Genomic DNA, 24,083 nt, shown 5'->3' with positions numbered 1-24,083 from the left:
GAGGCTTAAGGATCAAGCCAGGAAAAACTTCCAGAGGATATGTTTTAGTTGAGAACTGAGGGATCAAAAAAATGAGCCAGAGAAGTTGAAGGTGGGACAGCACAGGGTATTCCAGGTGGGAGAAGCAGCACGATCTAAGATCCAGACGTGGTACATTGGTAGAACTTCACATTTGAGACGGGGGAAATAGAGTCTAAGAGGGCGTTATTAGAGAGGGATGCAAGGGACAGGTCTTGAAAGGCTTTTCTAAACCTGCAAGTTCTTATGGAGAGGGGGAAAGGGTGGCAGGGGAGTGTTGAAGTGATCATAAATTGACGGAGGTGATTATAACTGCCTGTGAACTAAGCTGCCCTCATGTGATTCTCTCCATTCAGAATTTGCCTGCTTGGGCTTGGGAGAAGGCAAGGAGAAGCCAGAGTGCTGGGAACGTCCAGGGTTATGAGTGCTGAAGATAATTCAGCATTTCTCCAACTGCTCTTTCTCAAAACATTCTACTGACAGATGTTAACAGGATGAAAATGTCCTTGGTCAAAGAAGTTTGGGAGAACTGCTATATTCTCTAATCCCTTCTTAATACGCACATAAACATATTTGAAGTTCTGAGGGTCTCACATTTGAAAACCCAGTTAAATTTAGTGTAGTCAGCTTTTTAAAGCTTATTTGCATCTAGAATGACCTGTGTGTATGTGTGTGTTGCACCTGCTAAGGTCTCATAGTTTGGTTTATGATGGATCAGATAATCATTCACCTTACCACTACATAAAATAATAAGAGCCTTTATTTCTTTTCATTCAACATGTTTAAATTATAGGCAGTTAGTCATTTAAGTCCACATTGATTTAGGGTAGAGCAATGGCTAACTTTTTCTGAAACGTACCTTATTCTTTATGTACCTATTTTACGTTCCTATTCCATTTGTTACCAACTCTTGTCATAAACTTAAAAACAAACAAACCATAAACTAGCTTCCTGGGCTTCCCTGGTGGCGCAGTGGTTGAGAGTCCGCCTGCCGATGCAGGGGACACGGGTTCGTGCCCCGGTCTGGGAGGATCCCATATGCCGCGGAGCGGCTGGGCCCGTGAGCCATGGCCGCTGAGCCTGCGCGTCCGGAGCCTGTGCTCCGCAGCGGGAGAGGCCACGACAGTGAGAGGCCCGCGTGCCGCAAAACAACAACAACAAGAACAAAACTAGCTTTCTTACTGTTCATCCAGGATCACGAGAAGCCAGTGTGAAACCTGGCAAGGAAGGCTGGGCCGTGCCGAATGGTCAGGATTAGGGTTGGCAGGGAGGACAGCAGCCAAGAAGTACTTGTATTATTATCTTACTGCTAACAATAACCAGCGTTTTCATGGTCTTTACAGTTTACAGATTACACTTATATGTGTTACGTTACATAATCACATTCAATTACTGATGAGCAAGGTACAGCTATCATTGGTGAGAGCAAGGAACATAACTTGGGGAGATGACAAATGAAAAGACATGTTGAGGAAAACAAAACAGGAGCTGGGTGAGAAAGGAGTTTTAAAGATACTGGGGACAGTAGTCTAAAGCATGCATTCCCAATGGAGGTGAAAATTACCAAGGGGGTGAAAAGCAGTTTTGGGGAGGCCAAAAAAAAAGAGTAGATATTATGGTGGTTTGTGACCCTCCAAAGGGCCACCATACAAAAACAGACATGCAGTGTATTTGCGGTATTAACATTTCATGGCGGAGGTGCAGTTAGGGAAAAAGTGTCTAAAACAGCTTGTTGAGGATGAGGGGGTGATAATAAAAAAAAGGCTGAGGAACTGTGATGTAAACTCTGTGGTGCCCATGGAACTTTTTGACGTTTGTCAATGATTCTTCTGTTCTCAGACATGTTAGACAACTCATTTGTCTAGCACAGTGTCTACTCATGGCTTCATTTGTCTGCCCATCTTCCCCAAGGCCCTAAATGACCGTGTTTTGCCCCTTTAAACTCTTCTCTTCAAGCTACAGCTAACTGCATTAGGGTGGATGCAAGCAAAGACCGGTTAAGGCATAGATTGGCCAGTGAGTGAACGGGAAGCCTGGCTGCACTCACTCCCTCTCATCAGACTTCTGTGGTGCTGTTCTGTATTGGTATAATGTCTCCTCCACTTCTCCCTTTGAGATGACTTGAGTGGGTATCAAAAGAGCCCAGGTTATGACATCTCCTCAGTCAAGATGCTTTTAATCTCATTTGAGTGAGATTGAATGTAATTGAATGAAGATGGAAGAGAAATTTATTTGAATCATTAGCTCTTTGTCCTTCATATATTTATCATATATTAGTTAAGGGAGGGCTTTCCTGTACATTGTAGGTTTAGCAGCACTCCAGGCCCCTCCCCAGTAGATTCCAGAAACACCCCCCTCCCAAAGCGTGACAACCAAAAATGTCTCTAGGCATTGCCAAATGTCCACTGGGGGGCAAAGTCACCTCTGGTTGAGAACTACAGATATTGAGAAACTAGAATATCAGAAAATTATCAATCTCCTAATGGTATCATTATGATCAGAAATGCCATAAAGGGTTTGTGATCTGCTGGTAAACATCACCTTAATAAGGATGTTACCAGAAATTATGGAAGACAGTCCTTGAGAGCCAAGACCAGTGTTGTTACCAAGATATTCACAGCTAACAATTGTGAGCAGCAGATGCTTTCTAAGCATGTTCCGTAGATTAACTCATTAGTTCTCCTGGCAACTCCAAGGAGTTGGTACTACTATTATTCTACCCACCTAAGGTAAGGGAACCTGAGACATGAGATGTTAAGGGACTTGCTGAGGTCACCCAACTGGTGATAGCAAAGTCACCCAGGCAACCCAGTTCTAGAGCCCATGTTCTTTTTTAATTTGTTTTAATTTATTTATTTTTGGCTGTGTTGGGTCTTCGTTGCTGTGCACGGGCTTTCTCTAGTTGTGGCAAGCAGGGGCTACTCTTCATTGCGGTGCGCAGGCTTCTCATCATGGTGGCTTCTCTTGTTGCAGAGCACAGGCTCTAGGCGCGTGGGCTTCAGTAGTTGTGGCACACAGGCTCAGTAGTTGTGGCTCGCGGGCTCTAGAGCACATGCTCACTAGTTGTGGCGCACGGGCTTAGTTGCTCTGCGGCATGTGGGATCTTCCCGGACCAGGGCTCGAACCCATGTCCCCTGCATTGGCAGGCAGATTCCCAACCACTGTGCCACTGGGGAAGCCCCCAATTAGGCATTTCAGGCCATTATGTTTTCTCTAGACATGAAAGAGCTCATTCCCCAAACCTAATTAGTAGCCCTGAGAAATTTAGATCAAATTCATCCCTCATCTATGTTCAAACTCATCCTTAGATCCCATGCAGCTCAATAGGCTTGGGAGGCACACAAATGCCTTCCTATTTTGGGGGTTGGGTGCTGGAACAGATATCTCCAAAGTGGAAAGGCTGTTTTGCAGAACACAGTCCTCTATACGCATCGTGGGTTCTCAGCTCCCCGAATTCCCCATGTTTCATAACTGAATGTACTGCCACTCGCGTCCCTGAACTCTGGTGCCAGCCACCTGAGCGCTTCGATAGGAGATGTTCCATTGCTCTCTAAATCTCGCTCAGCACTGGGTCAGAGTTTTATTTAGTTATTTATTTATTTTAAAGTTGAGGAGTTTATTAGGGAAATATGAAAGGTTAAGACACCCCAAGTGACAGAAAGAAAACTCTGAAAATGTCCCTTTTCAAGCCAAGTGGAGGCCTGGCCTTGACCTTCCCACAAGGACAAGAAACTGGTGGGTTAGCAGCAGCGTTCTCTGGCAGCCACCTCACCAGGGCTCCTCAGCCAGGAGTGCTCCCCACCCCCGGCCAAAGGTGGGGAGGAGACAGACTATTTATAGAAGCAATGCAGAGGCAATGCGAGCCATAAGGAAAGGCTGAGAGAGAGAGAGAGAGAGAGAGAGAGAGAGAGAGAGAGAGAGAAAGAAAGGTGGGGAGGACCTGGACAGAGTCCCAGGCTTTTGGCTCTTAGCGCCTCACATGTGTTGACGGGTAGTTGTACAAAGTGTCACTGAAGAGGTAAATTGCCTAATGTTGTTTCTGAGAGTTCCCCTGGATTCCTCCCCACACGCCACATCACACTGCTGGGTGTACGTGGCGGAGCCCAAAGGTCACATTTTTGAAACAAAGAAAAACAAGAATAAGCCCTGTTGATCTTTAAGGAGAGAGGAAGGAGCTGAAGACTGCTGGGGCCTTTCCCACGAGGCCTTTTTGTTCCGTAAAAGCAACTTCCCAGCAGCAGCATAGCACAGTTATAGGTGAGGGTCTCACCGTTTGTCACCCTCCCTTCATTCGGTGTCCTCTATCCTCTGTTCAAGAGCTGTCCATTTCTCGTTTAGTGTTGCGAGTCTTGAACGACAAGACCTATGAAACGAGTTGAGAAAGTCTGCGAAAATGCTGCTGGTGATGACCTCAATGTACTCCCAGTTCGCCCAGTCCTGGCGAATCTCCTGCTGCACGGGATCCTCTTGTCCCACCATGGCTGCTGCCTAAGGAAGCGCGGCTAGGTCAGAGTTTTAGAGGTTATATAGCATGATTTCATACTGCACAGTTTTATGGTATATAAAAGTGCCATTATAGTATTGTTATATATTCTCTAAACTTTTTTGGGCAGGGTGCAATTTGAGGTTAAGGATAAGATGCTACAAACAAATAGAAATTAATTTAGACCAGAACTGTCCAATAGAACTTTTGCAGTGATGGAAATGATTTATATCTGTGCTGTCTAGTACAGTAGCCACTAGCCACACGTTGCTATTGAGTACTTGAAAGATGGCTAGTGCAACTGAAGAACTGAATTTTATTTTAATTTTAGCTTATTTAAATCTAAACACCTGCCAGTGGCTCCTATATAGGGTAGTGTATAGGCTTTCTTTCAAGAGGATGGCTACTAGCTATCTGGACCTCATCTGGCTTAGGACTTGGAATATAGGAAATTTAAAGCTGTTTTAAAGTAGATCTTAAATAAGATCCTGAGATTTCCATGTGGCTAGTCTTATTCCTTGTCTTGGGATGGGTGACTCTTTTGGAGATGGAAAAGCAAGCAGCTCTGTACTCCAGCATCCCACAGAGATGGTTCCTAAGGAAGTTGCTAACTTTAAGACAATTCAGGTAGAGGCTGAAATTTCAGAGGGGAAATCAGAGATGGTCGAGTCTTTCACTGTCTCTCCCCCTCACTGGCCCTCTTCACTCTGTTTGCACCCTCACCTACTGCCCTGGCCTTATTTTCAACGTTGGGGAAATTTTCATAGTTTTGGAAGGTTTGGAGAGGCAAGAAGCATTTGCCTGGGAGATTCTAGGCTCTCAAGGGGGGTCTAGAGTGGCTTGGGTTTAGGTATTAGAATAAATTCACTCCTTTAAAGCCCATATAAATTAACATCAAAGACCCAGCTGGCAAAGGTGCCTACTCAAGCATCTCAGGTGGTGGTGCAGCCCAAGAGCTACTCAGCGGAATGGAGTGGGAGAATTCCCATCTGACATCAAGGGAGCTTTGTGACGTGAGGACCATGTCAAAAGTGGGCGTGGGAACAAAAGGAAAGATGAAGTAATGGTATCTCTCAGAATTGAATAAAGTGAAATGTTTGGAAAGTCAGGACCCAGAGGTTCACGGAGTTCCAGACATACACAGACCTTCTTGTTCCTTCCAACCTGAGGACAGCACCTGTGTCAGGAGTAAGTGCTTAGACACTTGGCATGTGCTGAAAAGTCACCTGTCTTGGAGCAAGAAGGCAAAGAGTGCTGCTGCCCAGGGCAAGGTGTACCATTGTCAGGCTGGCTGTGGAAGAGTTACACAGAGTCAACTGATAAACATACAGAATCCCAGCCTCTCCTGAGAGATTCCATTTCCAGCAGATCTGAGGTAGGGCGTGGCAAAACACATCTTTAACAGGTGATTCTGATACACAAACTAGATCTGGGGAATCCTGCAAAGATTGGGGGAAACAACTTTTCTTGTTAGGGGAGGTGACCAGGAAGAGCTGAAGAGCACCAATCGTATTATAACCGAGGTCCTCTGACTGAGGTATGAGATTAAAAGAACTCCAGAACCTAGAGTGATACACCTGGTATTATTATAGCTTACGCTGCACACAAGAAAGGGCTTAGCTGCTAGCTGTCTACTTTCTACAAATTCTTGAGAGGGCAGTGTATCGATCAGTATTGATCAGTTTAGACTTAGTCCATCATCTGAACCAAACACTGTCTTAACATTTTTTTCTATGTGTGGGTGATAGATAATAACAAAAGTATTTTTAAAAAATCTATAAAGATGAGAATATATATATTTATATATATATATATGTATAACTGAATCACTTTGCAATACACCTGAAACCAACACAACATTGTGAATCAACTATATTTCAATAAAAACTTTTTAAAAATTAAAAAATGAAATATTCCAGTCAAAAAAATCTGTAAAGACGTTTAGGCTCTTAGTTAGGATCCCATAAGAATGAGCATTTACTACTAAGCAATTAGAAAGCATAAAAATGTACACTCCAAACAGAATCTTATTTTGGAATTTTAGTGTTAACAGATGGCAGCTTCACAGGTTAAAACAGGAAAACACTGAGGGGAACTGATGTCCAAATTGGTCCCAGCCATCCCGTGAAGTTAAAAGCTTCCTCTCTTGTGCAGAGATTTTGTTCCATATTTGTGGTAATGGATAGCTGTGATGGCCAAGCTCACAGGTAAGCATCCAACCCTGTTGCCCATTCTCTGAGGGCTCAGAGTTCACATCCCTGTTGAATGTGCTGGTGGGCTGTTTGGTGGGAGACCTATTTCCCTGGTTTTTCCTGTCTCTCTCCTTTCCCACTGGGCAAGATGTGGACAGAAGAGTTTATGGATTTACTCCAGTGATACTGCATGGTGCCACATAGGACCCAGGCCACAAAGTCTCTGAGGTATACATAGGTAAGAAGGCCAAGAAGAGAATAAAGACATTACTTCTGTTTTGTTGGTGGAGTGTGCCCCTCACATAAGGTTCCTAAGTCTCTTCTCTAGATATGAGCAGAGACGCCAAGGTTTCTCGACTTGAACATGTTTGGGCACAGCTCACGCTCACGCATACAGTGACACACACGGTCGAGGCTCAGAAGCTGCCATCAGTTAACGTGGCTGAAGTTGGTGCCAGGTGGAGACAGAGCCTCCTCAACCTCTTGGTAGACTTGCTCAGAGGGGCTCCAGGTAGACAGAAGATTCAGCGACAGGTTTTTCTGCTCTTGCTCAGATGTGACAAGGTGGTAGCCCAGCAAATTCATGGTATTCCTGCAGACTTTCTGAAGCCGAGAAACCTTTTCATAAGGCAAGGACCAGCGCCAGGCCTGAGAGACATTGAGGGCATTCCTGGCATTTGTGTGGAAGGCATGCTCACCCATGCCCTTGCCTCGAGTGATGTTGTGCACCCAGGTCTGGAGCTGGGGCAAGAATTTCAACCCTGCATATTCATACATTCGGGCAGTCTGGGCCAGGGGGTCCCGGACCAAGTCCTCATAGCGCACGAGCAAGTAGCGCTGCCTCAGGGCTTTGGGCAAGGACTGCACAGCCTTGAAGATCTCCAGCTGGCTTTGGCAGATGACTTGCATTGCGTAGTAGGGTTGATCCTCCTTTTTGAGTTTCTGCAGATGCTGCCCCATCACAATGTGGCTGTCAATCATGAGTTCATTCGTGGTGTGTTCTCGGGAACGGAACACCGCCCGGGGGTCCCGGACCAGATGCACAATGTGCAGATTGAGGGAAGGGTCTCTCAGCAGCGGGTAGAGCACCTGCAGTTTGAAGAAACGTACCTCCTTGAGCACCACGTGGCTGTAAGTGCGGCAGGCCTTCTCCACCACCTCAAAGGGCTCTTGATTGCACAGAAGCCTACAGTGATCCTGGGGTATGATCTTATCTCGCGGGAAGATGCTGCAGGCAGGTGGAGAACACAGGGCCCGGCTGCCTTCCCACTGGAAGAGGCTGGACTGTTTTCGGGGGCCAGGTTTCATGTAGGCATCAAAGACGCTCATGTCACACAGAAAGACGGCCCGTATGAGATCCCGCACTGCCATATGCAACCTCTGGGCAGTACTTTGTGTGAAGGTCATCCAGACGTGCCAGGCGGGCTCCATCAGGTAGAAGACATCTGGGTGCTGTCCAAAAAGCTGCCCTACGAAAGTAGAGCCAGAGCGCCACGACGACAGGATGAGCACATGCATGTACGCGGGCTTGGGTTCTTCCTTCACCTGCAGGGAGTTGAAGTTGTGGGAGTACAGAAGGATGAAGAGAACAAAGACAGCCGTCTGGGAAGCCAGGAGCAGGAGTAGCTTCATTTTTTTGGGCAGCGTCATGCTGAAGTAGAAGACCTTCAGGAACAAGCAGAGGGGCTATGTCAGGCTCATGTTTTGATATCTGACTTCCATCCCCTTTCTAGCCAAAGCTATTTTCTCCCTGACCCGCACCAAGGGGCAATGTAGAATGCTGGAGCCTTCTTGCAATGAATTGCACAAATCCTTCTCCAAATTAATTCCTGTCCCTTGCAGTTAGTGTGTCAATAAGCTCTATTTCTTTTTATGCTCTTTCTTTTTAGGCTCTTTACTTTCTCCCTCCTGGTCCTTCTTGTCCATGGAGCTACAAAAATGTGTGAACTCAGCCATATTTCATGAATATAGGGAAAACAGGTTCACCCTGGTGACACACATGTCTTCACACAGGCCATGTAGGCAAAGCTTAACCACAGTCTGACCCAAGTTTTGGCTGAATGCCCCATGATTCCTTCAGAAACTACGGGAGATAAGCTGACTTCTGAGGAACTGCCTTGAGGCCCGCCCGCCCACCCCCATCTTGAGGGATAGTGCCAAGGCCATTTCTCACTACCCTCCTTCATCTCAATTAAGCACAGGACTTTCAGTACCCTGCAGGATATGGCTGCAGACTATAAAACTGCTTGGCTTTGGTTTGGAGTTGTCTCCTCAGTGGCAAAGTGCCCGTGGCACCTATCATCTGATCCCCTCTGATTTGGTCTCATCCTGTGGGACTAGGGACATGAGGAGCTGACCCAATGCTGTCCTCGTGTCTGTGTATGTAAGAAACCATCTGAATCTATTTGGGTTGAATCATTGTTGCCTCAGCAGCCAACTGTATGAAACTGTGGCAAGCCAACCTAAGAGCTGCAGTAGTGATGCTGTGGCCTGTTAGCCACTGTGCTGCTGCTTGGGGTAATGTTTGACCACTTGACACAACTTACTCAGGGTTGCTCAGTACAGTTGGGCATGTTGTATACTGCCCAACCCTAGGGAATGCCACTTCATCAAGAATTCAAGATATTTATTATTTAACAAAATGTCTGGTAGGTGACAGTTAAGTATCTTTGTTCAGTAGGATAAGTACATTAGGATGGTTTTCCAGTTCTTAGATGTTAAATATCTAGAGAAAGGAATTTCACTTTGTAATTTACACTAAGGCTCAAACAGACAGGTGGCAACGCTGAACTTACTGCCTTCACACCAGGGCTTTGTGTGAAAAGACCACTGTTCCCAGTGCCATGCTAGAATATTATTCCAGGGGAGCTCTTAACTCTCTTTATGGGTTGAGATGACTCTGGATCATTTTGGGTGACTTCCTGGCATAAATAACTATTGAGAGATATAATAGATATTTCACATAGTGTAAAATGTTAACAGTAGCAAGGTGCTAATTTGCATATCACTCTATACTCAAGAAATTCTTCTTCAAGCTTTAATAAAGAAGAGAAAATATGTTTCTAGACAGTAATTGCAGCTGGGTTTAGGATATGCTATTCTCCTGGTGATAGGTCTCATCACCAATTTTTTTTTTAAGTTTTGAATAGCTAATAGTCACATGGTTCAAATTGTTTTTAAGAGTATCATTATCATGGACATTAAATCAGGCTCAGAATTTAAAAGAAGGCTCCCCAAGATTCCACATGCAGGAAGGGAATAAGGACAGTGCTTGCCAGCCTGTAGCCTAGCCTGTCACACTCCAGGTCTTTTACATATTGAATATTAGGTGAGGGGAAATCCTATGACAACAGTTATGTCTCTGGAGGAGACCTATAGTCATAAATTAGAAAATTTCTAGAGCTGTTTGTAGGACACACTTTTTAAAAGGGTCATAGAATTTTTCTAGGGGAAAGAACACCTAGGAATTTTACCAGCCGCTGAATCAATAATCTCTTCTCTATTTACTGACAGCTAGTATTTATCTACAAGCTGGTGTTTTATCATCACTATACAGTGAAATATATACTTCCAACACCCGCCCTCCATCTGCCCATTTCCCAACTTGCCCCCAAATAGCAACTGGGTTCATTTTTTAATGTGTCCTTTCAGTTGCTTTATGTGTACACAAGAAAATTCAAATGTATATGTATTCTTAATTTTTCCCCTTTTTATAACACAAGAAGTTGCAAGTTATCCACACTGTGCTGCAACTTGCTTTGTTAACTTAACAATATGCCTTGGAGAGCTTTCCATGGGAGTACGTAAATCATTTCCTCATTCCTTTTTACCACTGTGTAGAATTTTATTGTATAGATGTACCACAATTTATTTAACCAGTATCCACACTGATGAGCTTTTGGGTTGTTTCCAGTCTTTCGCCATTTCAAAAATTTCAGTAATGACCTTTATGTTCATACATCATTATGTAAGTATGTAAGCTTACTCCCCAGAAGTGGGATTGCTGAATCAAACAAAGAGTATGGGTATGTGTACCTTTGGTATCTGTTGTCCAGACGGCCTGCATACTGGTCATAAACCATTCTGTGTGTCTAGAAGTCCAGAGATTCTAGAGAGTAAATTTTAGAGGAGGAATTGGGCAGTCACAGATGTGACTCTTGGGGTTTATAGCCTGCTTCCTGAAGAGGTACAGCATGCTTTGCCAGCCCATGGACTTCCCTTGGAAGTCCCCTGAACCTTCTAGGAAGTGTGTAATGACCTCAACCAAACCTTGAGAGGCAACGGCCCAGAAACCCCTCTCTTTCATTCGTTACAACAATGCATTTCCTGCACGTGTGCCAAAAGATCCAGTGAGGATCATCTCTCCTAGGTGCCAAAAAAAACCCCACTTTGCTATATGCCAGGAAAATGTCAATGAATGGTAATCCTTGTCTTGGCCCTGAAGGTTAGAATGGGGCCAGCTAAGATATGTTCCTATTCTTTTAAACTTGAGCCCAAGAGGAAATGATTAGAAACTAAGCCATTTTTGACAATGGCTCAAGAATACCCACCCACCCCCAGCCCCCCAAGTATTGAGGAAATGACTAGCAAGAAAGAGATCTTCTCCCAAAGGCAGTATGAGTATGAGGAAAAGTTTGGAACAAAGATAGGAAATAATGGAGCAAAAGAGAGAGGAAAGAACTTGACCTGTGTACGATTATAAGGGTACAATTTTATATGCAGGGCCTATCATCGGCTCAGGAAACAGCTAACATTTCCTAGGGACTAGCAACGTAGACCTTTCAAAAGTACGTCCTCCCTCCCCCTGTCTGGCTTTGGGCCAACTCAGTGTTTGTGAGGGCTAGCATGCTCTGAGCCTCCTGTGCCTGCCAGTAGCTCCTGGCCTCATGCCCATTCTCTCCCAGAGCTGGAGCCTGGCCTTTGAACTCACCCCCAGTTGTCCTCAGGCTTTAATTGACCACGGTTCTCAGGAATTCCCAAGGAAACCCTCCGACTTCTTTCTCTGCTTTTTCTTTCCACGAGCAATTTCCCTGGCCAGAAAGAAAGTATGCTTTTGTAAAGTGAGTCCCATCTCTTGTCGCTGGCATCTAGACACAACCTGGATCCAAGCAACCCATGATGGGGCTGATGAGAACAGTCAGGGGACACTTTAGGGTGTGTCTCAGGGAAAGCTTATCCCTGCAGTCCCTGTAATCAGTGGTAGAGGTGGCTCCGGGAAGAGAAGGAAACTCAAGGCTTTTCATGGCAGTTTCCTCTATTCTAACCATCACCTCTCCCCAGCTGTCCTCCATTAACCTCCTCTGTAGTCCTTGGGGTCAGGAAGCATTTATGAGCCATCTGTGAAGTGATTTGCATCTCAGAGGCCCCAGTCCACCTTCCTGAGTGTTCTTTTTCGGCTCTTTGATTGCATGCTGGAACCTGCCCTCCCTGTTATCTAATCCTGAATGTGCTAGCCTGGTCTCGATAGTAAGTGGCCTCTCTTCTGTCTCTCATTTCTCCCCCTCAGCTCTCCTCCTCATCCACTGCTGTCCTGAAAAACATCACGAAAGGGTGGTAGTGACATAGCACCTACTTCAGGCACAGGGACTGTGAGGCACCAGGATGGGTGACCTCACCCAGCAGCCTGATTACAGAGGGCTGAATTATAGATGACCCTCAAGTCCATATCGTGTAGCCTATTAGAAACAAAATGATGAATTCTGAGGAAAAAACCAAACATACATCAATTTAAGAGCCCTGGATTCCAGCCGCTGACAAATTTCTAATTTATATTTCCCAGTGAGATTATGCCCCCAAACCCAGAAATTAGAGATGGCAGAAGACATTTGCACAGAGAGAGAGGAGAGCTGGATCTGGGAGACCTGCATCCACACATATAGCTGCAGAACCTGGAAACCTGTGAGATAAGCACCTGGGCAAAGGGTATCCATACAATAACAAGCTCTAACTAGACTGAAGGTCTTTGCAATTTCTGTGTCTCTAGTAACAACGACAGTGCCTGGCGTCTAGTAGGGGCTCAAGAAACATCTATTGAATGAATGACGGAATGAACAAACATTTGTAGCGTGTTTTTTACTATTTGAGGTGCCCTCATTGACCTGGGTAAGGAAAGCAGGACAAGATATTTTTTTATTTTGCACATATAAAAGTATTTAACTTCCAATTAGAAGTTCCAGACTTATCCACAGCCTTACAAGATAGAAGTCTCTTCTACCTTGGCTGACTCACTGGTCTCAAATTTAGTCTTATTTTACATCCGAACAGTGCTCCACAACTTTGAAAGCCCTTTTAGCCACGCTAATCACAACAGTCCGATTAAATATATAGAACAGTGATGAGCCACACCTCTGTGTTTCAGGATAAGTGAACTTTAATTAATTGACTCAACGATAGAAATAGCCCTGCCTGATCAGACCCGGATCTTTTGGGTCCCAGGTCTGAGAATTCAGTTATCACACTAAATCTTACCTGAGCTACAGAAACTGTAGCTCCCAGCACCTCCGGTCCCCACTCCCCAACACCTGAGCAGAGGAGAAGCTGCAAGAAGTACAGACACTGAGGTCCGAAGCCAGCATCTGAATGAGTAAAACACGTCACGGGGACTAGCTACAAAAATATACGTCAGAATAGCCCTACTCACATTCTAGGCTCTTTCTTACTCTTTTAGGGATAGAGCTGGGTGGGGAGAGGGGAGCTGCTGGCAGGCAGCTCGTGCTTTTCGGGGAAGATTATCCTGGTGATTCTGATTCAACCCCGCACCAACACCTCCCCTCCGCCATCGCCCAGAAAATCCCCAGCTTAGTTGCCCCAGGTTATCTGATACTCCGCTCCAAGAACCTGGGAATAATGGCCCTGCTTTGGAGGTGTAGAGAAAATTCTCTCCTTACCTTGTTAATGGCTTAGGCTTCCCCACTGCTCTAAAGGCTCACTGCTAGCCAAGTTGTGCAGCTTTTCTCCTCTGACTCACCAACTCTCCTCTCAGCTTCCTCCTCCTCCTTGCATCTTGCATAACCATCCCTACTCAAAGCAAATTCCACTGCCTTCTTCCTCTGGCAAAAAATTACCCACCTTCCAAGACAGGGTTAAGAAAACATCGCTCCCAGAGAGACTTGATATTAGCAGCTTTAACCCTGAGATACTCAAGGGGTGGGGAGACTCTGCTTGAATGGGCGGGGCCTGGAGAAGCAAAGGCGGAAGCATTCTCTCCCACCACTGGGAGGCGATCCTGGAATGTAGATCCCTTGAAGGCAGCGGAATAGGTTAACTACCTTAGGGCAAAGTGGAAAAAGAAAAGGGACCCCAGAAGTAGATGAGGTTGATAGGGAAATCGCAGGACAATGACAGCCAAAATGGACACAATGTGAAACCTTGTTCTTATCTCTGCTGCAAAAAGAGGAGAAAACCTGGAAGCGATTTCTGGATTCCACCTTCCTGCTCACTCCACTGGATTTAGGGAGGAAACATTTTTTTTGGCCTCTGTGTCTTATTCAACATCTTCACCCTTCTTGCAGGAGGTAGTAACTAGAGGTACTACGTAGATGTAATAACTCGTTTTATGGGAGGACACATATGTATTGGCATTTAGTTGGGGTACGGGAAAAGAAATTTCCCCCTCAAGAAAATAAGAAACAAGTTATCATGAAAAATTATATCTTCTTACTAGCTGTGTGTACTTGGGCAAGTCACACAACTACTCTGAGCTACTTTACATGATTGTAGTGAGTGTAAAACAATAGGTGAATTTTTATTTTTAAATTTTATTTTTATTTACTTATTTTTGGCTGCGTTGGGTCTTTGTTGCTGCGCGCAGGCTTTCTCTAGTTGTGGTGAGCGGGGGCTACTCTTCGTTGTGGTGCGCGGTCTTCTCATTGCGGTGGCTTCTCTTGTTGTGGAGCACAGGCTCTAGGCGCGTGGGATTAGTTGCTCCGCGGCACGTGGGATCTTCCCAGACCAGGGATTGAACCTGTGTCCCCTGCATTGGCAGGTGGATTCTTAACCACTGCGCCACAAGGGAAGTCCCAATAGGTGAATTTTAAAATATATATATATATATATATATTTTTTAATTGAAGTGTGGTTGATTTACAACGTTGTGCCAGTCTCTGCTCTATAGCAAAGTGACTCAGTTTAGGTGAATTTTTATTTCAATTAAATTAAACTTAGGGCTTCCCTGGTGGCGCAGTGGTTGGGAGTCCACCTGCCAATGCAGGGGACATGGGTTCAAGCCCTGGTCCGGGAAGATCCCACCTGCCACGGGGCAACTAAGCCCGTGCACCACAACTACTGAGCCTGCGCTCTAGAGCCTGCGAGCCACAACTACTGAGCCCACACACCTAGAGCCCGTGCTCTGCAACAAGAGAAGCCACCGCAGTGAGAAGCCCGCGCACTGCAACGAAGAGTAGCCCCCGCTCGCCACAACTAGAGAAAGCCTGCGCACATGCAGCAACGAAAACACAACACAACCAAAAAACGAAAAAAACTTAAACTTAAAAAACTCAGTCACCCAAGTTATTAAATAAATTAATATAAATTAATTAGTTAATTAAAAATCATTAATTCAATTTATTAAATAAATTGAATAAAAATTATTTTAAAAAACCATGACCCCCCCCCAGTGCATAGGAACCACAGACATTTTTCTCTGAAAGGGGCTGGGAGGTGGCAAGCATTTGGTGGTTGTTATACCTTTCTCCAAAAGCAATGTCAGTGACCTCAGAGTTTGGGCAATCATTTTTTTGCTTCCTTATTTTTAAAACTGGTGTGTTTATAGGTGTTCGTTAAAAATGGGTTTTAGTTGCCATTTACAAAATATTCCAAAGAGAAAAGAAATTATAAAATGTCCAAAAATAACTAAATAAAGAATGCTTCAGGAAGTTACAGCTTGTCATGATGGCCTGTTATCTAATCGTAGACACAAAGTACAGTTGGCTCTCCTTATCCCTAGGTTCTACATCCGAGGATTCAAACAACCTCTATTGAAAACGTTTGGAAAAATTTTTTTCCAGTAAGTTCCAAATAGCAAAACTGGAATTTGCCAGGCACAGGCAATTATTAATATAGCATTTACAGTGTATTTACAACTATTTACATAGCATTTACATTGTATTACAAGTAATCTCGAGATGATTTAAAGTATACAGGAGGATGTGTATAGGTTATATGCATATACTACACCTTTTTTTTTTTTTTTTTGCGGTATGTGGGCCTCGCGCTGTTGTGGCCTCTCCCGCTGCGGAGCACAGGCTCCGGACGCGCAGGCTCAACGGCCACGGCTCACAGGCCCAGCCGCTCTGCGGCATGTGGGATCTTCCCGGACCGGGGCACAAACCCGTGTCCCCTGCATTGGCAGGCGGGCTCTCAACCACTGCGCCACCAGGGAAGCCCTACACCATTTTGTATAAGGGACTTGAGCATGGTATCAGTGAGGATCCTGGAACCAATTCCCTTGCAGATACAGAGGAAGGGATGATTGTACAGGCGAAAATATGCAGATCACTAAAGGGAAGTCTTCAGGTCAAAGGCCAGATTATATAAAGCAACACACCAGAATTCCCAAGCCTTGAGTCAGCCACGAAAAATAGCCTGTATAGCTTCCAGGACACTGATTAACTCAGAAACCATTCGATAAATATTTAGTCCCTTTCATAGAGAGGGGGGATCCAGAAGAGAAGTAGCCTATAGTGTAGCACAGGCACAAACTGACTTCTCTTTCGTGGGCGGCAAAGAGCCTCTTACACTGTATATTCTTGGACTATGTCAGGTAGTCATAGATTCAGCCACTGGATTTGTCACATTATTAATTTCATAATCACTGTGTAATTCACACAGACCTTTATATAGTCCTTTCTTCCTGGAGGCGAGTTTATTGTTGGAATTAAATGAACTGTCACTCCCTGGGGAAAATAGAACCAGCATTTCTCTTGGCTCATCTTGTCTATGAGGAAGGAAAAAAAAGATGAGGAAACTCTTTTTACAACATGTACAGGAATAAAGGTAAATTGTGGTGGAGTGTAAAAGCGACTGATTTTGGAGCCAGACATCTGGGCAAGTCATTCCACCTCTCTGAGCCCTAGAATATCACTGTAAAATAAGGTGTAAAATATCAGTGTAAAATATATGTTCACCTAATGGAATTCTTGTGAATGTTAGGATTGGATTCATGCATATAACACCCCTAACACAATATTACGACAATAATGAGTTTAAAAGTGGTAGTTATTATAGAATCATAATAACACCTCTTTTTTTCTTTCTCAGCTGTTGGCTTATTTTCCAAGGCCTTGAAAGAGAGAACAGGCAGAGTTGTGTGAGTTCTGGGATAATCTAGGCAGTGTATTTGCTAGTTTCCATCAGCTGAGCCCCCTAAGGCCTTATCATAAGCACAAATAACCAGACCTATGGTGGTGCCTTGTATTGATTTCAGTCGTGTGGCCTTCTCTTCCTTCCTGTTTCTCTCTAGCAGGTGGAAGAGAAATTTCTCTTCCTCGAAGTGACTCCATTGCAGAGATGTAAATTGAAGAGCAAAACTGGGCAGTTGGTAGTTCTGCTTTTATTCTTACTATAAAAGTAATACTTGTTAATTATAAAAAATTTGAAAAATACAAAATGTGTAAAGAAGACAACACACATCTCTTTCCATTTTGCTGCCGAGAGAAGAGCACCATTGACCGTTTTCCCGTGCCTGCAGAAATCTGTATAATTGGGATCACACTGAAAATATCATTTTGTATTTATTTTTCCTTAGTCTTTAAAACATTTTAAATTATGAAATTAAAATTAAGGTATAAAGGTACAATTTAACAAATCATATAAAGGAACTACCACTCCAAAAAAAAACACCCAAAAAACAGAACATTGCCAAAGCTGCCTCAGTATCCCTTCACTCTCACGTCCCCCCACCTTCCCTCATTATTCAGAGGTGACCACTTCCAAGGTAAGCAGCTCCTTATTCTTCCATATAGTTTATCACCTTAAGCAGTACAATCGAATTTTCCCCAATTTGACCTCTTTCTAGGTAGAATTATAGCACATGTATTCTTTTGAGATTTGCTTTTTTCATTTCATTTTATCCTTGTAAGTTTCATCACATTGTTACATACAGTTATGGGTTTTTTTAAATTACTGTGTAATATTCCATGTGTAAATATGCCACAGTTTGTCCATGCTCATGTTAATGGACATTTGAGTTGTTCGTAGTTTGGAACTATGACTGAATATTTTTGACATGTCTCCTGGCACACGTTTATACAGGTGTCTCTAATGGAGGCTGGGTTGTGGGGGTTAGATCTGCTTTTTTTACTCACATTATATTGTGAGCATTTACCCATCTCAACACATATTTACGGGAGACATTACTTTGAATGGATTTATCATATGCCAGTATTCCAGGATTCTATTGACAGACGTTTAGATTGTTTCCAATTTTTCCTTATTGCATTTGCATATAATTCTGTGACAAATACAGTGATCTTTTTTTTTTGGTTGTGTTGGGTCTTCGTTGCTGTGCGCGGGCTTTCTCTGGTTGTGGCGAGCGGGGGCTACTCTTTGTTGCGGTGCACAGGCTTCTCATTGCGGTGGCTTTTCTTGTTGCAGAGCATGGGCTCTAGGCGCGCCGACTTCAGTAGTTGTGGCACGCGGGCTTCAGTAGTTGTGGCTCGCGGGCTCTAGAGCACAGTCTCAGTAGTTGTGGCACACGGGCTTAGTTGCTCCACGGCATGTGGAATCTTCCTGGACCAGGGAGCAAACCCCTGTCCCCAGCATTGGCAGGCAGATTCTTAACCACTGTGCTACCAAGGAAATCCCAAACACAGTGTTCTTAATGATTAATGAAGCACCTCCCACAGTGCTCAGTACAAGTAGCCATCCCACCTCCTTCCTTACGTGTAATACCACAGATCTTAGCCTCTTTAATTTGTGATTCATAAGTCAGTTAGGAAGAACTTCTGGAAAGTCTGGCTGGAAGCAGTCCTTAAGAAATAGGTATTCATGGGACTTCCCTGGCAGTCCAGTGATTAAGACTTCACGCTCCCAATGCAAGGGGTGTGGGTTCAATCCCTGGTTGGGGAACTAAGATCCCCTATGCTGTGTGGCACAGCCAAAAAGAAAAAAGAAAAAAAGAAATAGGTAATTAATTGAAGACTCAGGGTATCCAAAACAGAGGGCATTTCCAAAAAGGAATTATGGAGCGTGAAGATTATGAAAGAAGATCATTGTAGCTACTGCTCCTTCACAGCTTGCGACAAACCAAGTACTATACTTCACACTTATTTGGGTTATCACATTGTCTTTGCCATGGCCTTAGGAGGTAAATTTCATAATTTCTAGATGATGGAATAGAGGTTTGAAGAAGCTAAATAATGTATCCACAGTTACATGGTTTATAGTGGCAAAATCTGGACTCAACCCCAGGTCTGTGTTCAAAGCCCAGGCTTACTCATCAGGTAATGTTACCTTCCTACATGACCATGGACCATTTCTTTAAGGCAGCACTGTCCAATAGAACTTTCTGTGGTGAGGAACGTTTTTGCACAAATACAGTGGCAACTACCACTTGTGGACATTGAACACTTGAAATGTGGCTAATGCTACCATTTTGGAAAGTGCAGTTAAGGTTGTACAGATCCAGTCCCTTTCTTTTTTTTGTTTTGTTTTTGTTTTTGTTTTCAATTCTGTTTATTTTTTTAAGTCTGTCTTGAAAGTACAACCAATGTGATTATTTGTGCCTTAAACAAAATCAGTGTCTAAACAAATTCAATATCTAAACACATCTTCACCAATGAAATTAGGGAAAAGGGAAGGAATTTCAAAATACAGACCAGGAAACAATCACAAAATAATAGGTTTAATTACTACTGTTAAAAATTTTTTTAAAAATTAGAAAAAAGAAACTACCAAGAAAACAACTGTAAGTACTTGAGTAAGTCTTGCTATTCTGAATAATGTAACATCTTTTCTAAATTGTAGATTTAGAAGTTTTAGAACACACAGACACTAAGGAAAAGAAAGGCTAGTTCCTTGGGATTTACTATCCAGTATGATACAATTACTTCAGGATAACAGAAGCAGAACCTTCCTTATAATTAGATTTTTTTTTTTTTTTTTTTGCGGTACGCGGGCCTCTCACTGTTGTGGCCTCTCCCATTGCGGAGCGCAGGCTCAGCGGCCATGGCTCACGGGCCCAGCCGCTCCGCGGCATATGGGATCCTCCCAGACTGGGGCACGAACCCATATCCCCTGCATCGGCAGGCGGACTCTCAACCACTGCGCCACCAGGGAGGCCCTATAATTAGATTTTAACAAATGATTTTGCCGCTAATAGAAATGGGGAATATGTGAATGACAAGTTTTTCTCTTTGGATTCTAAGAATAACCATTTTGTTCATTTTTAAATAGTTATACAAAAATAAACAATTGAGGATGTTTTTGGTTTTAGTTTACCCAGGCAAAGGCCTTTGTGTTGCGCAGGCAAAGGCAACCACAATGTACACGCAGGCTAGATTGTAACCTGTCCACACGGAACCAATCAAGAACAAGCAAGCCAAAAGGGACAAAGGAAGCCTCCAATCTGATTTAAGCTCTTGTAACTATGGCCCCTAGGGCAGCTTATTCCTGCCATCTAGGTCTAAGATTGTGGGGCGCAGTTCCAAACCTACCAAAAATGGAAGCGAAGGGCATAAGCTGGCAGGCAGGCAGAAAGATCTTTTGACAGGAATCACTCCATGAGTTAGGGAAGTGGATGAAAGGGGAATATAATGAAGATTCTAGAATAAAGGCAGTGACAGGTTTAAGGAGGAGCCTTAGGAAGGGTTCTCACACTTCTAAAGTATACATGTTAACTGGGTGAGGACAAAAGTACAGTCCCCAGATTCAAATGAAATTTTAAATAATTATATGAGTGCCTACAGGCCAGAGTTAAACCCCTAGCAGTACTGTTAATATCAGATGTTATCAAGAGTGAACTGGAAACAGATCTTGTTTGTGCCTTTCCGCAGACATTGAAGTCAAAGGAAGAAATTGCACCTACAACTAAGAACTAAGAGGCCAAAATGCCACCTTCATAAACCTTTGACCATAAATTTCCAGATTTGTGCTCTCATTTAGTTGAAGTTGCATTTATCCTAATTTACTGACATTTTTGTTTAAGCATGCCTACATTTTAAAAAATGGTGATTAGTTTTGAAATTTAAGATAAAACTTCTAGAACCTTCACCAAGATTACTATTAAAACCCTTAGTATAAAAGATTTCTGTGATCCTTACAATTGATGGAAACCCTACTACTTTCACGTTTTTAAATTTATATTTTCTGAAATATTAATGGTCAGATATCCCCAACTGCTAAAGAAAATATAGTATGATCTGGTTTCCGAATCGAAACATGGTTAATAAAAATTTAAAAAATTGTATTTACACAAAATAGCCTGAAAAATTAAAAAGAACGGTGAATCCTAGGTCCTACAGGGGAGGGAAAAGCAGCATCATAAATAAGTTCAAATTGAAAATTTGGAGTTTTTGTCCTGTCCCCCATGCTATTTATGAACTGCCATATTTTAAAAACAACAATTATGTTACAAAGAAGAGGATTTGTCATCCGCATTTCTTCCTCATTCAGGTCAGCTTGGCTTTCTTCTTTGCAGGTCCTTTGTGCCCTTTGGCCTTTCTTCTTAAATTCCGCCTGTCGACCACAGGCACTTCCACTTCTATCTCCTCTGAGCTGCTATCCACAGTCTTCTCTGTTGATTGTGTCAACTGATCCAGTTGCTCAGAATATGCTTCAGACTGCTTCTCTGACTGGTTCTTCTGTCCTGCATTCTGTGAAAATGGCACATCTTCAAGTTCAACCTCTATTAGAGAGCTCTGAGGAAGAGCTGGAGATGTTTCCTGGGGCTCGGCTACCCCCTCCTCACCCTGGTCTTCCAATGAGGCGGTAGTGTTGGGTGATACATTTTCAGGAATCGATTCTTCAGAAAATTCAGTTATCACGGAGTTTGGAAAACCACTGTCGGCCCGTTCTTCATTTGGGACAGTAGCCACATTGTCTGAACTCCCACAATGTGCTTTCTTTCTTGAAACTAGAGGCAGCCTGTCTCCATGTGTCCCTTGTCATCAGATGGGCCTTCATCTAGCAACATTTCTGAGTCAGTTACACGTGAAGTCTTACCCTGTACAACAGCCTCAGGAGATTTTGAAGATTCTCCCACCAGTGGAACAAGATTCGTGGAGTCTTCACTGGAATTAAAAGACTGCAATTTTAATTCTTCACCTAAAACTTCACTAGTGGAGTCCTCCTCTTCTGTTATATGTGAAGTCTTAAGAGTATCATCCATTATCTCACCATTCATAGGCTCTAATTCAGATTCCTTTTCACCTTCTTGCTTTTCCAGGCCTGGCTGGGTTTCTGGTGCTGGTCGAACATTTTTATCACTACTTTCATCCTCAAATTCAATCACAGTCTGTTCGGGTTCTTCTTCCAAGAATTCTTCTGAGCTCTCTGATGTTCGTGCCATAGACTCCAATTTCTTCACTGAAGCTGTAGGTGAAGTCTGGGGAGTCTTTTCATCTTGCCCTTGAGAACTACTAAATTCAGAATCCTGAAACCGTTTTCCAATCTTTGGCCGCTTTAGATGACTACTTCGAGTACGAGTGGAAACAGGTGTTTTATCGTGACCTTCAGAAGTGCTTGCAAAGGCATCTTTTAGAGAATCAATAGTTAGCTGCATCTCACTAGACAGACTGTCTTCAGCTCCTGCTTCATAGTCTGGAACAGATGCAAGACTGTTTATATTCTCCAGACACAGGTCTTTTAGCTTCATTTTGAGAAACTGCCGTAGTTTTAAATGTTTCTCTTTGAATGCTCCAGTGATTGGTATTCTCTGGTACCAGTGTCCAACACCTTCAACTTCCCAAAGCAGTTCATGGTCTCCTGGATATTTTTCAAAGTACTGGTTGCAAGCTATGTACGTGAGAGAGGTCAGTGGATACCACAAGCCAAGTGCATCTTCTGTGAAGGAATCAACAAACTCCTCCAGCATATGAAGCCCAAAGTCTTTGCCTCTATATTTCTTTCTTATGAACATTGTATCAAGAACTGGCAGTTGGTAGCTTTGGGTAAGAAACGAGGCACATAGGCTTCCTGTAGGCTTAACTGAATAAAACCCAATGGCCTCTCCTTTCTTCCACAGAATCTTAGCATAATCAGTACTGCTATGACACAGGAATGGGATCTCATTTCTCTCCATTTCCTGCTTTCTGTAAATAATTCGATTCAGAACATACAGAACCCCTCTCTCCCCAAGAGTTCTCACCTGCTTAAGTCCCTCTCTAGAAGGGACAGACGTTTTCACAATATCATCAATAGCCCACCACTGGTCAGCAAGGTAAAGTGCCACAGCTGTGAGTGAGTCCTCGGCTGCAGAAAGAGCAAGAACTTTCTGGGTCTGACCTCCACCATAGAGAGGTACAAAGCCTACATTTGACAGGCTCATAGGAATCGTAATATTGAGAAGAGAAAAACATTCAGGATTTTCAGGGTCCCCACACCTGAGATCTGACATGTAATCTTCAGCAGAATTTTCCATTTCCTCATGACTGCAATTATCCAGCCTATCCACAGGGAATGCCATCCTCTCGGGCGCGCCGCCTGAGCCCGGGAAAGGAGGCGGAGCCGCGGGAATGAATGAAGCCGGCGGCGGCTCGCTGGCGACTCCCGCCGGGCCCGGGCCGCACCGCTCGCGGCTGCCGGGGCCGGTACAGCCGCCTGCCCCTCGCCCGGGACGCCCGGCTCCTCCAGTCCCTTTCTTTTTGAGTCTCAGAGAATATGATGAAAGATAAAGCCCTTCTCTCTAGAAAAACGCACATTTGCAAATCATCCAATTTCAAGGGGTCCTAAGTTAAGGATCCTTAGAAAAGTCTGCATGCACTTCAGGTGCTTCTCAAACTGTGATTTTGTGGCGAGAGCTGTCTCCCAGGGACCACTATACAGCAGAGCTCTGAGCTCCATCAGTCTCGCTCTTGGATCTTTACAGTCTGGGGACCCATCTGAATGGTGAAGAAATCCTTGGTCAGCCCCTGAACCAGAGTCTGATTTTCTCAAGAGATCAAGAAGGATTTCTATGCTGGTGACACTACCCATTCCTGCTACCTTCACGCAGACCACCACTCCTTGTGTACTAGGACTGGAGTTTCTTAACTGCTGTGCTTGGCTACCTGTCTTTCCTGTCCACAGTCCAGCTTTCCTCGCGTTCCTTTTCACATAGGGGCTCCAGCACTCCTCATTTCACTCAGTATGCATCAGCCTGCAATGTGGATGTGAACGCCTGAAACTTGAGTGACGTTACACTCACTCCATTGTTCACCAGCCCTGTGTGGCTTACCAAAGCCTGGTGTCAGTCC

General features: G+C 44.0%; 1 protein-coding gene, 1 long non-coding RNA gene and 2 pseudogenes across 6 annotated transcripts in view; 1 reads left to right on the top strand and 3 right to left on the bottom strand.

Moving 5' to 3' along the window:
* The window catches only part of LOC309795669, a 28,126-nt gene extending 27,002 nt beyond the window's left edge, over positions 1 to 1,124 (top strand). Inside the window, exon 4 of the long non-coding RNA XR_014292310.1 lies at positions 375 to 1,124. This is a non-coding gene — a long non-coding RNA (uncharacterized lncRNA). The remainder of the gene's footprint in view (positions 1 to 374) is intronic.
* A 2,862-nt stretch (positions 1,125 to 3,986) lies between these two features.
* LOC309795363 lies at positions 3,987 to 4,620 on the bottom strand (annotated as a pseudogene). Its single transcript has one exon. The product of its transcript is annotated as an uncharacterized misc_RNA (transcript).
* A 1,665-nt stretch (positions 4,621 to 6,285) lies between these two features.
* Positions 6,286 to 13,604, bottom strand: CHST4 (carbohydrate sulfotransferase 4). 3 transcript variants are annotated; one of them, XM_082607232.1, is made up of 3 exons: positions 13,581 to 13,604; positions 11,624 to 11,723; positions 6,286 to 8,358 (listed from the first exon to the last, which is right to left on the bottom strand). In XM_082607232.1, exon 3 carries the CDS (start codon positions 8,341 to 8,343, stop codon positions 7,123 to 7,125), a length of 1,221 nt encoding a protein of 406 aa, XP_082463358.1. In that variant the 5' UTR covers positions 8,344 to 8,358; positions 11,624 to 11,723; positions 13,581 to 13,604; the 3' UTR covers positions 6,286 to 7,122. The 3 variants fall into 3 exon arrangements, with proteins under 3 accessions (XP_082463358.1, XP_082463359.1, XP_082463360.1); XM_082607233.1 differs by lacking the exon at positions 13,581 to 13,604 and adding an exon at positions 13,162 to 13,234; XM_082607234.1 differs by lacking the exon at positions 11,624 to 11,723 and having other exon boundaries at positions 13,581 to 13,591.
* Positions 13,605 to 21,299: 7,695 nt separating this feature from the next.
* On the bottom strand, positions 21,300 to 23,314 carry LOC309794568 (soluble lamin-associated protein of 75 kDa-like; annotated as a pseudogene). Its single transcript has 2 exons — positions 23,081 to 23,314; positions 21,300 to 22,822 (listed from the first exon to the last, which is right to left on the bottom strand). The product of its transcript is annotated as a soluble lamin-associated protein of 75 kDa-like (transcript).
* Positions 23,315 to 24,083: the final 769 nt, after the last annotated feature.

Source organism: Mesoplodon mirus (assembly GCF_964341445.2).
Source record: "Mesoplodon mirus genome assembly, chromosome: 19".
Classification (NCBI taxonomy): Eukaryota; Metazoa; Chordata; class Mammalia; order Artiodactyla; family Ziphiidae; genus Mesoplodon; species Mesoplodon mirus.
The sequence above is the reverse complement of the archived record's forward strand: the minus strand, read 5'-3'. Positions and strand labels throughout refer to the sequence as shown.